This window comes from Hemitrygon akajei, chromosome 11 (assembly GCF_048418815.1).
Source record: "Hemitrygon akajei chromosome 11, sHemAka1.3, whole genome shotgun sequence".
In the NCBI taxonomy this organism is placed as follows: domain Eukaryota; kingdom Metazoa; phylum Chordata; class Chondrichthyes; order Myliobatiformes; family Dasyatidae; genus Hemitrygon; species Hemitrygon akajei.
This window is the reverse complement of record NC_133134.1, coordinates 73,557,301-73,573,464: the sequence shown is the minus strand read 5'-3', so window position 1 is coordinate 73,573,464 and position 16,164 is coordinate 73,557,301. Positions and strand designations below refer to the sequence as shown.

General features: G+C 43.0%; 1 protein-coding gene across 2 annotated transcripts in view; it reads right to left on the bottom strand.

Annotated features, from left to right (window-relative positions):
* rab13 (RAB13, member RAS oncogene family) overlaps nucleotides 1-14,006 on the bottom strand; it is a 57,383-nt gene extending 43,377 nt beyond the window's left edge. The window contains exon 1 of one of the 2 annotated variants that reach the window (XM_073061127.1): nucleotides 13,628-14,006. In XM_073061127.1, coding sequence (XP_072917228.1) covers nucleotides 13,628-13,751 — 124 coding nt within the window. In that variant the 5' untranslated portion in view covers nucleotides 13,752-14,006. The remainder of the gene's footprint in view (nucleotides 1-13,627) is intronic. The other variant, XM_073061125.1, reaches the window with a different exon arrangement.
* Between the last annotated feature and the right edge of the window lie 2,158 nt (nucleotides 14,007-16,164).

The following is a 16,164-nucleotide window of genomic DNA, read 5'->3' as shown; positions in this document are numbered from 1 at the left end:
TTTACAAAAAAAACTATACATAAAGTGACAAAGATTGACAAACCACAAAAAAAGATAAAAATAATACTGAGAATGAGTTGTAAAGAGTCCTTGAACGTGAGTGTGTAGTTTGTGGAATCAGTTCAGGGTTGAGGTGTTTGAAGTTTATCTAGGCCAGTACAAGAGCCTGATGGCTGTAAGGCTCCTGAACCTGGTGGTGTGGGACTCAGGACTTGTGCACCTTCTGCCCAACGGTAGTAGCGAGAAGAGAGCTCGGCCTGGATGCTGGAAGTCTTTGATGACGGATTGTACTTGCCTGAATTATAAGGAGAGAGTGGACAAGTTGGGACTGTTTCCCCTTGAGCAAAGGAGGCTGGAGGGTGATCTTACGGGGGTGGGGGGGGGTTGTAAAATTGTGAGGGGCGGAGATAGGGTAGATAGTTATAACGGTTTTCCAAGGGTAGGGAGTCTAAAACTAATGGGTAGAGCTTTTAAATGAGAGGGGGAAGATTTAAAGGGAGTATCTGAGGAACAAGTAAATTTTATTATCAAAGTATGTACATGTTACCATATACTTCTAAGAATATTAATCTCAGAATAGTACATGGCAATATATATGCCCTAGTTTATTCTGCCCCAGAAGAGGTAATGGGTGCAGGGAATAAGCTGCCAGAGGAAGTGGCAGAGGCACTTTAATAACTTTAAAAGAGATTTGAGCAGGTTTAGAGGGATATGGACCAAATACTGGCGAATGGGATTGGCGTAGAGGGGTATCATGGTCTGCATGGGTGAGTTGGGCCAAATGGCCTGCTGCATGCTCTATCTCTTGAAAGCACTCCCAGGATCTCTGAAGAAAGACTGCCCCAAATCCTGGGAATATCCAACAACAGCCTAGCTTAGGGGACTTGTCCCACGAGGAGCGATGAAGCAGACGGGGAATGTACACTTAGATCTGGAAAAGAACAAAATTCCCACAAAGGAGCATGGTTTCCCCAGCTGCTGTGTCTGGGACCAGGATTAAGGGTCACACGCAGAATAAAAGGCTCAGGGATGAGATGAGAATAAACTTCTACATGTAGAGAATGAAACAAAATCCTTGTCAATGTTGCTGGTTTTGTCGTTGTTTTGTCATTTGGCTCGTTCTGTGTTGTGCTGCTGAACATTGTGACCATGCTACGTTGGTACCGAAACGTGGGGAGGCATTTGTGGGCTGCCCCCTGCACATTGGCTGTGTTTATTGTTAACACAAATGACAATTATGATGGGTACAGATAGGGTAAATGCAAGCAGGCTTTTTCCACTGAAATCTATGAGGTCATGGGTTAAAGGTAAAGGTGAAATGTTTAAGGGGAATGTGAGGGGGAACTTCTTCACTCAGAGGGTGGTGGGAGTGTGGAAAGAGCTGCCAGTGGAGATGATGGATGCGCATTCGATTTCAACATTTAAGAGACGTTTGGATAGGTACATGGAGAATGGGGGGGGGGGGGGGGAGGTTTGTGGTCTGGTGCAGGTCGATGGGACCAGGCAGAATAATAGATTGACATAGACTAGATGGGCATGTTTCAGTGCTGTGATGCAGACCAATATATTTTAGGATATTAATGGAGTTAGTGAGGAATTGAACAACAGATGCGAGGGACTGAATGGTCTCATCCTGCTGCTATTTGGGCTCTCACCTAAAAGCAGCTTTCTTGTTCTTCTTCCAGACATACCCTACAATCTTTAGTGTTTGGCGGACGCTCAACGGGAACCCTCTGAATGTGGCACCTCTGAACTGTGCTAACCTGAAGGAAGTGCTTGTGCCTGATGCAAGGTTTGAGCCTAAAATTTTCTGTCTTGGAGGTTTATAAAAACCCATGGCGCAGCAATGAGCCCTTCAGCCCACTATGTCAATGCTGTTCCACAGATCCCTCAAAGTAGCAGAGCAAGTTGATAAGATGGTTAAGAAGGAATATGGCGGAGTTTTTGCCTTCTGTAGTTGGGACTGAGTTCAAGAGCTGTTAGGTAATGCTGCAGCTCAAAAAAAATCTATTCTTAGAACACATTTGGAGCATTGTGTTCAGTTCAGTTCATAGAAAGCACATGCAAGTTTTATAGAGGGTGCACAGGAGATTTACCAGGGTGCTGTCTGGATTGAAGAGCACATCTTACGAGGAAAGGTTGAGTGAGCTAGGACTTTTCTCTTTGGTGCGAAGGAGGATGAGAGATGACTTGATAGAGATGTACAAGATAATGACGGATAGTGGACAGCCAGAGATTTTTCCCCAGGGCAGAAATAGCTAACACAATAGGGCATAATTTCAAAGTGACTGTTGGAAAGTATAGTGGAGATGTCAGAGGTAGGTTCTTCTCACAAACACACACACACACACACACACACACACACACACACACACACACACACACACACACACACACACACACACACACACACACACACACACACACACACACACACACACACACACACACACACACACACACACACACAGGGATGTACTGCCAGGAGTGAGGGTAAAAACAGATACATTAGGGACATTTAAGAGACTCTTATGGATGAAAGAAGAATGGAAGGCTATGGGGAAAGAAAGGGTTAGAATCATTTTGGAGTAGATTAAGAGGTTGGCACAACATTGTGGGCTGAAGGGCCTATGCTGTGCTGTACTGTTCTAATCCAATTTGCCAGAATTAAACCATTATCACCCTACTCCTTCTCTGTCCCTGTCCAAATGACTTTCAAACGTTGCAGTAGCATCCAACTCTGCCACGGCCTCTGACAGCTTGTTCCAGATAACCACCACATAAATCATACAGCACAAGAAAAAGGCCCGTGGCCATTTCATCCATGATGCCTACCTTAGAGTAACATAATTGGGAGAGGTGTACATAATTCACAGCCACCGACATTGAGTTGGGGCTTCACTTTGTTAGGCTGGTCTGAGGTGATAACGTTATTATGTAAAAGGTTTTTAAGCGTGCATGCTTTGGAGTTCAATAAAATGTGTTACGGGTTTCGTTAAATATAAAATGCCTCACTTCATTTTATTTGTGGAGACCTACACATCTATGCTAATTCCATTTGCATGTGTTGTACTCACATCACAAACAGGATCAGAAAAAGCTGAACTGGGGGTTGTAGACTCAGCAGAACACTCCCCACCACTGAGGATATCTTCGCAAGAAAATGTCTTGAGAAGGTGGTATCCACAGTGGGCCCCTCACAGTGCACTGTAGATAATATTTTAATTTCAAATTGTAAACGGTTATGATGGGCTGATTATTGGATATTGTTCCTGTTAGAGAAAATAAAAGGTGGAATATGGACCCCCACCACCCAGGACATCCCTCTTCTCGTCGCTATCATCAGGGAGGAGGTACAGGAATCAGAAGACACATTCTCCATGTTTCAGAAACAGCTTCTTCCTCTCCACCGTCAGATTTCACACGTTCCATTTAATATCAGAGAATGTACAACCTGAGGTTCTTACTCTTCAAAGACATCCATGAAAACAGAAGAGAACCCCAAAGTATGAGTGACAGAAAAACATTAGAACACAAAGCCCCCCCCCCACCCCGTGCACAGGCAGCAGCAAAGCCTCAACCCTCCCCCTCCCCCTCTTATTTCAGCAAGAAGCACCAGCCCCCACCACCCACCAAGCAAGCAATAACAAGCCCTCAAAGACAGACCCATGATCTGCCGTCCGGCAATCCGACATGCCACAAGCTCACTCTCTCTCCCACACTAACAATGATTATTGAATGGACAATGAACCCAAGAATACTACCTCGCTATTTCGCTAACTTTTCAAACTATTTTTATGTACTACTGAACTGCTGCCAAAAAACAATCTATTTTATGACAGACGTCAGTGATACTAAACTTGATTCTGATTCCCTTTACATCATTTCTGTCTGAGCACCTGTCCAAATGTAATCAAACCTGCCTCCATCACCCCCTCTGAAAGCTAGTTCTAATCACTACGTCCTCCCCTCAGATCTCCTCAAATTTCTCCTGTCTTTCTTTAATCCTGTGCTTTCTAATTCAACGCCCTCCCGCCCTGGAAATAAGACTCTGCCTACCTGTCCTACACCTTTCATAACTTTATGAATTTCTATTATAGGTTAACATTTAGCTTCAAACAAACCTATCCAATCTCTCCTTATTCAACCTTCCAGTCCTGACAACATCTCTTCTGTGCTCATTCTATTGCTACCACATCCTTCCTGTAATGTGGTGTAATGGGTAAGTTACAGACTTAGCCAGCTCCATCATGGGCACCAGCCTCTCCAACATCAAGGACATCATCAAAAGGGATGCTTCGAAAAGGCACCATCTGTCATTAAGGACCCCAGTTCACTCAGGAAATGCCCTCTTCTCATTGCTACCATCAAGGAGGAGAGACAGGAGCCTGAAGACACACACTCAACAGTTCAGGAACAGCTTCTTCCCCGCCACCATCAGATTTCTGAATGGACAGTGAACCCATGAACACTAGTTCACTAATTTTTTCCTTTTTAATGCTCTCTTTTTGCACCACCATTTTTTAACTGAGTAACAAACTTAAATGAAATGCAGAATAAATTAGAACAGTACTATAAAATTGTGTATTAGTTCCTTATAGTTATTGATAGAGGAATTCAACCAGCGTACATTGATGTGTTCTTTTGATTGACTATAAATGAACAAAATCAGCACAGCCACCTTATGCAGATATGGACAGCCTTCAGACAGTGCTTTTAAAGACTGCATCCTCCAAATCTTTATTCTCATGTTAACATTCAAAATAATTGTCGATACCTTCAAATTCTTCACAGATCCTAACTTGCTGAAGTAGTGAAATCATTTAACTTTTCACTGCTTGCCCATTTCTGGCATCTCCAAGCCTGAATACTTGAAACCTCAGTGAGCAAAACATCTTACTGTTTATAACTTGCTAACTATTAGTTTTTTGAACAGTAACATGCAAGTGATGCTATTTAAGAACTGCTCACTTTAAGCATGGTATAGCGTCTAATGGCCACATGACCGACAGTAGTTAGAAAATGTGAGGCACCAGTCACCTGCTCCAATTAAGCAGCATTGTGTCCCAAATAAACAAAGAAATCCTGGCTATTTTCTCGATAAGTTTTACTCTTCTGAGCTGTTCCAAATAAGCAGCTGTCTCGAATAACTGATGGTCCGATTAACCAGAATCCACTGTATTCTTATTGAATTTACATACCGGTATATATTTTTAAAAAACCTGTATTACAATGTACTGGTCCCGCAAAACAACAAATTTAATTTGCCTCCCATGTGACAGGGTTCAGAATGTTTCTGATTGCGTCCACTATATCCTGAAGTGGGAAAGTGAACAACCAAAGGTTGTGTACATATTGGTACCAACGACATAGGTAGGAAAAGGGAGGAGGTCCTGAACACAGACTCCAGGGAGTTAGGAAGGAAGCTGAGAAGCAGGACCACAAGGGTAGTAATCTCGGGATTACTGCCTCTGCCACGTGACAGTGAGTATAGGAATAGAATGAGGTGGAGGGTAAAAGCGTGGCTGAGGGATTGGAGCAGGGGTCAGGGATTCAGATTTTTGGATCATTGGGCGTGACCTGTACAATAAGGATGGGTTGCACTTGAATCTGAGGAGGACCAATATTCTGGCAGGGAGGTTTGCTAAGGCTATTGGGGAGAGTTTAAACTAGAATTGCTGAGGGGGTGGGAACCGAACTGAAGAGATGGGGGAAGGGGCGGTTGGCTCACAAATAGAGAAAGTTTGTAGGCAGTGTGAGAGGGAGGATAGGCAGGTGATAGAGAAGGGACGCACTCAAACTGATAGTTTGAGATGTGTCTATTTTAGTGCGAGGAGTATTATGAACAAAGTGGATGAGCTTAGAGCGTGGATCAGTACTTGGAGCTATGATACTGTGAACATTACAGAGATTTGGATGGCTCAGGGGCAGGAATGGCTACTTCCAAGTGCCAGGCATGAGATATTTCAGAAAGGACAGGGAGGGAGGCAAAAGAGGTGGGGGCATGGCACTGTTGATCAGAGATAGTGTCATGGCTGCAGAAAAGGAGGAAGTCATGGAGGGGTTGTCTACTGAGTGTCTGTGGCTGGAAGTTAGGAACAGGAAGGGGTCAATAATTCTACTGGGTGCTTTTTATAGACCACCCAATAGTAACAGGGACATCGAGGAGCAGGTAGGGAGACAGATTCTGGAACGGTGCAATAATATCAGGGTGGTCATGTTGGGAAATTTTAATTTCCCCAATATTGACTGGCATCTCTCTAGAGCAAAGGGTTTAGATGGGGTGGAATTTGTTAGGTGTGTTCAGGAAGGTTTCTTGACACAATATGTAGATAAGCTTACAAGAGGAGAGGCTGTACTTGATCTGGTATTGGGAAATGAACCTAGTCAGGTGTCAAGTCTTTCAGTGGGAGAGCATTTTGGAGATAGTGATTACAATTCTATCCCCTTTACCATAGCATTGGAGAGGGATAGGAGCAGTTAAGTTAGGAAAGCATTTAATTGGAGTAAGGGGAAATATGAAGCTATCAGGCAGGAACTTGGCAGCATAAATTGGGAGCAGATGTTCTCAGGGAAACGTACGGAAGAAATGTGGCAACTGTTCAGGGGATATTTGCGTGGTGTTCTGCATAGGTGCATTCCAATGAGACAGGGAAAGGATGGTAGGGTACAGGAACCATGGTGTACAAAGGCTGTTGAAAACCTAGTCAAGAAGAAAAGGAAAGCTTACAAAAAGTTCAAAAAACTAGGTAATGATAGAGATTTTGAAGATTATAAGGCTAGCAGGAAGGAGCTCAAGAATGAAAGTAGGAGAGCCAGAAGGGACCATGATTAGGCCTTGGCGGACAGGATTAAGGAAAACCCCAAGGCATTCTTCAAATATGTGAAGAGCAAGAGGATAAGACATGAGAGAATAGGACCAATCAAGTGCAACAGTGGAAAAGTCTGTATGGAACTGGAGGAGACAGCAGATGTACTTCATGAATACTTTGCTTCAGTATTCACTACAATCAATACAGGATTGGAGGGTTGCAGATGTTGTTCCCTTATTCAAGAAAGGGAGTAGAGATAGCCCAGGCAATTATAGACTAGTGAGTCTTACTTCAGTGGTTGGTAAGTTGATAGAAAAGATCCTGAGTGGCAGTATTTATGAACACTTGGAGAGGCATAATATGATTAGGCGCATGGCCAAGCGGATAAGGCATCGGTCTAGTAATCTGAAGGTTACTGGTTCGAGCCTCAGCTGAGGCAGCGTGTTGTGTCCTTGAGCAAGGCACTTAACAACACATTGTTCTGCGACGTCACCGGTGCCAAGCTGCATGGGTCCTAGTGCCCTTCCCTTGGTGCCATCGGTGGCTTGGAGAGGGGAAGGCTTGCAGCTTGGGCAACTGCTGGTCTCCCATACAACCCTGCCCAGGCCTGCGCCCTGGAAACCTTCCAAGGCACAAATCCATGGTCTCACAGGACTAACCGATGCCTAATATGATTAGGAATAGTTGGCATGGCTTTGTCAAAGGCAGGTTGTGCCGTACAAGCTTGATTGAATTTTTTGAAGATGTGAGTAAACGCATTGATGTAGGAAGAGCAGTAGATGTAGTGTATATGGATTTCAGCAAGGCATTTGATAAGGTACCCCATGCAAGGCTTATTGAGAAAGTAAGGCGGCATGGGATCCAAGGGGACATTGCTTTATGAATCCAGAATTGGCTTGTCCACGGAAGGCAAAGAGTGGTTGTAGACGGGTCATATTCTGTATGGAGGTCGGTGACCAGTGGTGTGCCTCAGGGATCTGTTCTGGGACCCCTTCTCTTCATGACTTTTATAAATGACCTGGATTAGGAAGTGGAGGGATGGGTTAGTAAATTTGCTGTTGAGACAAAGATTGGGGGTGTTGTGGATAGTGTGGAGGGCTGTCAGAGGTTATAACACGACATTGATAGGATGCAAAACTGGGCTGAGAAGTGGCAGATGGAGTTCAACCCAGAGGAGTGTGAGGTGGTTCATTTTGGTAGGTCAAATATGATGGCAGAATATAGTATTAATGGTAGGACTTTTGGCAGTGTGGAGGATAGGAGGGATTATGGGGTCCGACACTCAAAGCTGCTGTGCAGGTTGACTGTGTGCTTAAGAAGGCATATGGTGTATTGGCTTTAAGCAACTGTGGGACTGAATTCAAGAGCTGAGAGGTAATGTCACAGTTTTATAGGACCCTGGTCAGACCCCACTTGGAATACTGTGCTCATTTCTGGTCACCTCACTACAGGAAGGATGCGGAAAGCATAGAAAGGGTGCAGAGGAGATTTACAAGGATGTTGCCCAGATTGGGGAGCATGCCTTATGAGAATAGGTTGAGTGAACTCGGCCTTTTTTCCTTGGAGTGACAAGAGGATGAGAGATAATCTGATAGAGGTGTACAAGATGATGAGAGGCATTGATCCTGTGGGTAGTCAGAGGTTTTTTCCACAGGGCTGAAATGGCTAACATGAGAGGACACCATTTTAAGGTGATTAGAAGTAGTTACAGAAGAGATATCAGGGGTAAGTTTTTTATGCAGAGAGTGGTGATTGGGCTGCCAGCGATGGTGGTGGAGGCGGATACAATAGGGTCTTTTAAGAGATTCTTAGATAAGTACATGAAGCTTAGAAAAATAGAGGGCTATGGGTAACCCTAGCTAACTTCTGAAGTGAGTACATGTTTGGCACTGCATTGTGGGCCGAAGGGCCTGTATTGTGCTGTAGGTTTTCTATGTTCTAAATTGCATAAAATATGTCAGTAATATTAAACCTGATATTAAGCTCTACACAGACTCATCATGCCTTCACCCCAACCAGGACTGGTTGCATTCTGTGGAATTTAAAAAGTAAAGGAAATGATCTGATGAAACTTATTAAGGAATGGGGGAGAGAGGGTGGAGAATATTTAGGGAATATGGCATTGCATGGGTCTTAAAAAATATCAGAGCTACAGTCTCAGTATGGGACTTCAGAAACAATCCTACATGAAGAGAAATAGAGTCATAGAGTACCTCAGCACAACACAGGCCCTTCAGCCCATCTAGTCTGTGCTGACCTGGTCTTTTGCATCATCCCAGTTACCTGTATCCTGACCATAACCCTCAATACTCTTCCCATTCATGTACATATCCAGACTTCTCTTACATGTTATAATTGAACCCACATCTACCATTTCTGCTTACAGCTCATTCTAAACTCTCACCAGTCTCTGAGTGAAGTTGTTTCCCCATCAGATTCCCTTTAAATATTTCATCTTTCACTCTTAACCTATGACCTCTAGTCCTAGACCCAACTTGAGGGGGAAAATGCCTGCAAGCATTCACCCTATCTACACTCCTCATAATTTTGAACACATCTATCACATCTCCCTTCATTCTCCCGAGTTCAGGGGGAATGAAGTCCTAACCTACTCAAGCTTCCTCTACACTCAGAATCAGATGCACTAATTTATGACATGCACATCGGAACATACAGCGAAGTGTGTCAACAACCGAAGGGTGTGCTGTGGCCACACATTCTGATGCCAATGTAGCCTTCTCACAACGCTCAGCAGAACAACAGCAGCAAAAGAAGCCCCCTTCATCCACCCACCCATTAAACACAAACAACCTCAAATCCCCCCCCAGACATTCTTGTAACTTTTGTCTGCAGATTTTGAAGCTTATTGATATCTTTCCTGTAGGTAGGTGATCAGAACTACACACATTACTCCAAATTAGACCTCACCAACGTCTTATACAAATTCAACATAACATCCCAACTCCTGCACTCAATGCCCTGATTTATGAAGGCCATTGTGAAACTCTTGCCTGGAAACAGACATCGCTGGCAGTCCGATCAATTGTAAATGTCGAGACTAACGGTCTCGTAATCATAAGGTGGCATGGGAGCATAGTAGATAGCGTGATGCTTCACAGTGCCAGCAATTCCCGACTCTGTAAGGAGTTTGTAGATTCTCCCCGTGACTGTGTGGGTTTCCTCCGGGTGCTCCGGTTTCCTGCCGCGGTCCCAAAGATGTACGGGTCAGGGTTAGTAGGCTGTGGGAATGCTACGTTGGCACCAGAAGTGTGGTGACACTTGTGGGCTGCCCCCAGCACATCCTTGGACTGTGTTGCTCATTGACGCAAACGCTGTATTTCACTGTGTGTTTCAATGTATGTGATAAATGAAGTTAATCTTTAGTCTTCAAATCACAACCTCCCCCCCACCCCCGCCAAGTGTGTGGGCGAGGGTTAGTTTTTAAACATCTTTCATAGTTCCCTGTAATCTGAACAAAAAGGAGATAGGCCATAGCTCAACTGTGATTTCACTAAATAGAATAGGCTCAAGGGGCTTATAATGGCCGCCTCCAAATATTGTTTTTCCATCTGCGGAAATTGTGGCAAGGTAAGGGTTAACTTAATGTCCAGGCAAGGAGATAGATTGCAGATAGATTGCAGACAGCCCAGGCAAGGAAGGCCTTTGAAAAGCAGAGCTTCCCTTTGCACAGCAGATTCCTGGAGCGATTTTCACTTACTGAGATGAGATAAGAATGTAAGGGAAGGATGCGAAACACACTCACCAACTAAGGGACAATTACTTTACTAACTTCAAAATATCATTGGTTGTCAATTTATAGTTTCTATTGATTTTTAACATCTGTATTCTGAATGGAGATTGATTTTGCAAGTAAGAAATTCAAATATACATATTTCACCAATATCTGTAACTGCTAGTCAATTCTGTACTAAGATGGCAGTTTTCAGTTAAGACTGTGGTGACGGGGGCCACACTGTTCTCCTTGTGCACAAATAAAGTATGACTGAGGAATGAATGCAAGTGTTCTGAACTCAGTTAATCAGGGACAACACTTCTAGCTCAAGGCGCAGAAGAGGACAATTACAGGAAGAGACTGAAACAAGACAGGGAAGATAAGAGGCCGAAAGGTGATCTTACACAGGTGTATAAAATCCTGAGGGGCACAGATATGGGTGAATTTTCCATGGTTGGAGGAATCAAGAACTAGAGGGCAGAAGTTTGAGAGAGGGAAGATTTAAATGGGACCCAAGGGTCAACCTGAGAGGGTCGTCAGTTTACGGAACGAGATTATGGAGGGGTTGAGCCAGGTATTTTAACAACACATAAAATACATTTTGACAGGTACATGGTCAGGGAAGGTTTAGAGTGATATGGGCCAAATGTAGGCAAATGGGATTAGCTAAAATGAGCATCACTGATGTGCGGTCAGACTCTTCGTGTGTCAAAGGAGCTGAATGACTCTATACTGGTGTTAGAAAATTTGTGAATCCTGTAGGATTTTCTCTGTTTCTGCATAAGTATGACCTAAGATGTGATCAAAGCTTCACACATCCTTAAACTAGATAAAGAGAACTTAATTAAATAAACAACACAAAAACATGACACTTGTTCATTTATTTATTGAGAAAAATGATACCATATTACATGTATTTTGTTGGAAAAAGTTTGTGAACCTTTGCTTTCAGTAACTGGTGTGCCCCCCCCCCCCCCTGTACAGCAATTACTTCAGCCAAACATTTCTGGTAACTGTTGATCAGTACTGCACATCGGCTTGGAGGAATTTTAGGCCATTCCTCCATACAAAACTGCTTCAACTCTGGGATGTTGGTGGGCTTCCTTGTAAGAACTGCTTGCTTCAGGTCCTTCCACAACATTTCTATAGGATTAAGGTCAGGACTTTGACTCGGCCATTCCAAAACACGAATTTTCTTATTTTTAAACCATTCTGTTGTTAAGTTACTCTTGTCTTTTGGATCATTGTCTTGTTGCATTATCCAGTTTCAGGTGATGGACTGCTACCCTGAAATTTTCCTGTAAAATGTCTTGACACAATTTTGAATTCATTGTTCCTGCGACAACTGCAAACTGTCCAGGCCCTGAGGCAGCAAAGCAGCCCCAAACCATGATGCTCCTTCCACCTTGCTTCACAGTTGTGATGAGGTTCTGGTGTTGGTATGCAGTACCCTTGTTCCCCCAAATGTAGAGGTGTGCATTTCTGCCAACAAGTTCAACTTTTGTCTCATCTGTCCACAGAACATTGTCCCAGAAGCATTGTAGAACATCCAGGTGGCCTTTTGCAAATTTGAGACATGCAGCAATGTCTTTTTTTGGAGAGCAACAGTTTCCTACGTGGTCACCATGAACACCATAGGCACTTGAACAAAGACTTGAGCAAGTTCTAGCGATTTCTGCAAGTCCTTTGCTGTTAGCCTTGGGTTCTTTTTCACCTGCTTCAGCATTGCATGGTGTGCTCTTGATGTGATTTTTGCAGATGCCCACTCCTAGGAAGAGTAGCAACAGTACTGAGATTCCTCCATTTGTAGACAATTTCCCTTACTGTGGACTGAGGAACACTCAGGTCTTTAGAAATGCTTTGTAGCCTTTTCCAGCTTCATGCATCTCTACAATTGTTCTTCTAAGGCCCTCTGAAAGTTGTTTTGATCAAGGCTTGGTGCACATAAACAGATCTTTCTTGAGAAGAGCAGGCTCTGTCAGTAACTTGACTTTGTGTGTCTTTTTTTTAATAGAGCAGAGCCCCTCTACAGCCCACACCTCTAATCCCATCTCATTGATTGGAACATCTGACTCCAAATAGCTTCTGTAGAAGGCATTAACCCAGAGGTTCACATACTTTTTCCAACAAATAAATGTAATATTGGACCATTTTTCTCAATAAATAAATGGACAAGTATAATGTTTTTTGAGTTATTTGTTTAATTGGGTCCTCTATCTAGTTTTAGGACTTCTGTGAAGATCTGATCACATTTTAGGTCGTATTTATGTAGAAATAGAGAAAATTCTACAAGGTTCACAAACTTTCTAGCCCCTCTGTCTTCAGACAATATTCTCATCAATGATAACCACTGGAAATTCTCAGTAGGTCTGAAAGGAAATGGGGAGAAGGAAACAAGACAATGCTTCAGAAATACTCTCCATTTCTCTCCCTGTGGGCACTGACTTGATCTGCAATGTGTTTCTGGCATTTTTTTTTCTGTTTTTAGTCTCAAATTTCTACCACCATGGTTGAGTGTGTTCTCATTCTGGCTAGCAGTAGAGGTTAGTAACACGCATCTTTTAGCAAGAAAAATACACAATATACCTTGTGGTCTTACAACAGAGGGAGAGAAACACATACCACAGACAGTGGTGAATAAGTTGTCAGTGATCGATTTTCCCTGAGTCTCCCTTTCCCCTGCAGAAGTCTAAAATTTACTGAGCATTTAAGCACAACAGAACAGGAGAGATATAAAGACAGAGAGACTGAGAGAGGGGGTGGACAAAGAAGAACTCAGAAATGTCTCTCAGATGAATGGTCAGTACATTATTAACATAAAAAAGCAATGGATCTTTTCAGACTGGACACTGACTCATTCACACATCCCTAAATGTCTTCAGTATGTGGGGGGGAAAAAGTTTAAAAATATCCATAGCAACTTTTTCCCTTTCATTCTAAAGCAAAGTTTGTTTTGATCGATTGTGTTTTGGGAGAAAGCACCAGCAGGCCAAACTGACATGACAAGGAAGGAGAGAGTGGGAGTGAGGGAGGGAAAGTGGGAAAGGGGAGAATAGTTTTCCCAAACTTTTTACTAACTCACCAATGGTAGAAATGTAAGTGTTATTGAAGTTGTCATCGGCGAAGCGGATAATGAGACAAGTCTTTCCTACCCCGCTGTCTCCGATCAGCAGTAGTTTGAACAAATAATCGTACGCTTTCGCCATCTTGAAGCTAATTTCTTTATGAAGCGCTGTGTGTTTTCTTTATATATACAGGGTGGGGGAAGAAACGCTCTTTCTCCCTCTCTTACTTCCACATCCAGGAGTGGCTTCACCTCCGCGTACTAACATTGGACAAACCCTCTCCTTCTCAGGCAGGACGTTTTGAAACCAAACTACCCAGAATTTATCAGTTTCTCTATTTCTATTACTGATAGAGGGTAATTCGGGTCAGGACCTTCCTGGTTGGGCGAAAGGAACTTTTTTTCCCGAAAAAAAATTTCGCGAAGTTTTGGACGCCGCTCAACTTTCTTAAAGGGGAGGGGTGTAGGAGTCGGCTAATTTAAAGGTTCCCTGCCACTGCTTCACTTTTGTTGAACAGGGAGGCGGGTGGTAGCGAAACTAATCACTTTTGGAAACTGACACCAAGACGAGGTCTTCTCAATATTTATTTGGTGGACGTTGCTTTGCTGTCTGTGTGAGCTTGTTGTGCATAAATGTGAAATTATTTTAACCCACATTAGTGTCGTGTTTACCCATGTTTTGTTTCATTCTTTACCCCCTTTCCATCTTTGACCTACAGACGAAGATAGCACGGCAGTGCTTCTACTTCCTTAGAAGTTTGCAAAGATTCGGCATGGCATCTAAAACTTTGACAAACTTCCATGGATGTGTGTTGGAGAATCAGAATCAGGTTTATTATCACCGGCATGTGATGTGAAATTTGTTAACTCAGCAGCAGCAGTTCAATGCAATACATAATCCAGCAGAGAGAGAGAAAAAATAAAACAAAACATAATAATAAATAAACAAGCAAATCAATTACATATATTGAATAGATTATTTTAAAATGTGCAAAAACAGAAATACTGTATATTAAAACAAGTGAGGTAGTGTCCAAAGCTTCAATGTCCATTTAGGAATCGGATGGCAGAGGGGAAGAAGCTGTTCCTGAATCCCTGAGTGTGTGCCTTCAGGCTTCTGTACCTCCTACCTGATGGTAACAGTGAGAAAAGGGCATGCCCTGGGTGCTGGAGGTCTTAATAATGGACGCTGCCTTTCTGAGACACAGCTCCATGAAGATGTCCTGGGTACTTCGTAGACCAGTGCCCAATATGGAGCTGACTAGATTTACAACCTTCTGCAGCTTCTTTCGGTCCAGTGCAGTAGCCCCTCCATACCAGACAGTGATGCAGCCTGTCAGAATGCTCTCCACTGTTCAGTTCAGTTCAGTTTCATTTAGTTGTCATTTAGAAACCACAAATACAATGCAGTTAAAAAATGAAACAACGTTCCTCCAGAATGATATCACAAAAACACATGACAAAACAGACTACACCAGAAAATCCACATAACGTTTGGTAATCCCCAAATCCAAAGTCCAGAGAGGCTGCTGCATATTGAAGGTTTTGAGTGTATTTGTTGACATGCCAAACTTCTTCAAACTCCTAATAAAGTATAGCTGCTGTCTTGCCTTCTTTATAACTACATCAATATGTTGGGACCAGGTTAGATCATCAGAGATCTTGACACCCAGGAACTTGAAGCTGCTCACTCTCTCCAATTCTGGTCCCTCTACGAGGATTGGTATGTGTTCCTTCATCTTACCCTTCCCCAATATATATATTGATTGGTTACATTGTGAATAGAATGGAAACACCGATACCCTTCAATGGAAAATACTACAAAAAGTAGTGGATATGGCCCAGTCCATCACATGTAAAGCCCTCCCCACAAGTGAGTGTATCTATTTGGAGCACTGTCACAGAAAAGTAGATTCCATCATCAAGGGCCATGTTCATCACCATCCAGACCATGCTCTCTTCTCATTGCTGCCATCAGGAAGAAGGTACAGGAGTCTCAGGACTCACACCACCAAGTTCAGGAACAGATATTACCCCTCAGTCATCAGGCTCTTGAACCAGTGGGAATAGCTTCACTCGCCGCATCACTGAACTGTTTCCAAAACCTATGGACTCACTTTCAAGCACTCTTCATCTTAGGTTCTCGATGTTTATTGATTATTTATTTATTGTTTGTTTGTCTCCTTTGTATTTGCACTGTTTGCTATTTTTTACACGTTGGTTGTTTGTCCGTCCTATTGGGTGTGGTCCTGAAATAAAACCAAAGGAAAAGAATTTTAATGAAGATAATGGTCTTGCTTTGAGTAAGAACTGGAATTTGACTGCAGATGAGGTGGGAAACCAGAAATCTGATTGAATGAGGACTAATCAATCAGGAGGGATGGACTACAGGGGTATAAATACCACTGGACTAGACTTATACAGCCATCATCCCTGAAGAAGATGCAGAGTTTGTCATTGAAACATTAATTATAATCGATACCTGTACCTGGCTGGAAGCCTGAGAAGAGTTTGTATGAAAAAGTATGGATACTGATGAAAGAATTAGGATTCCA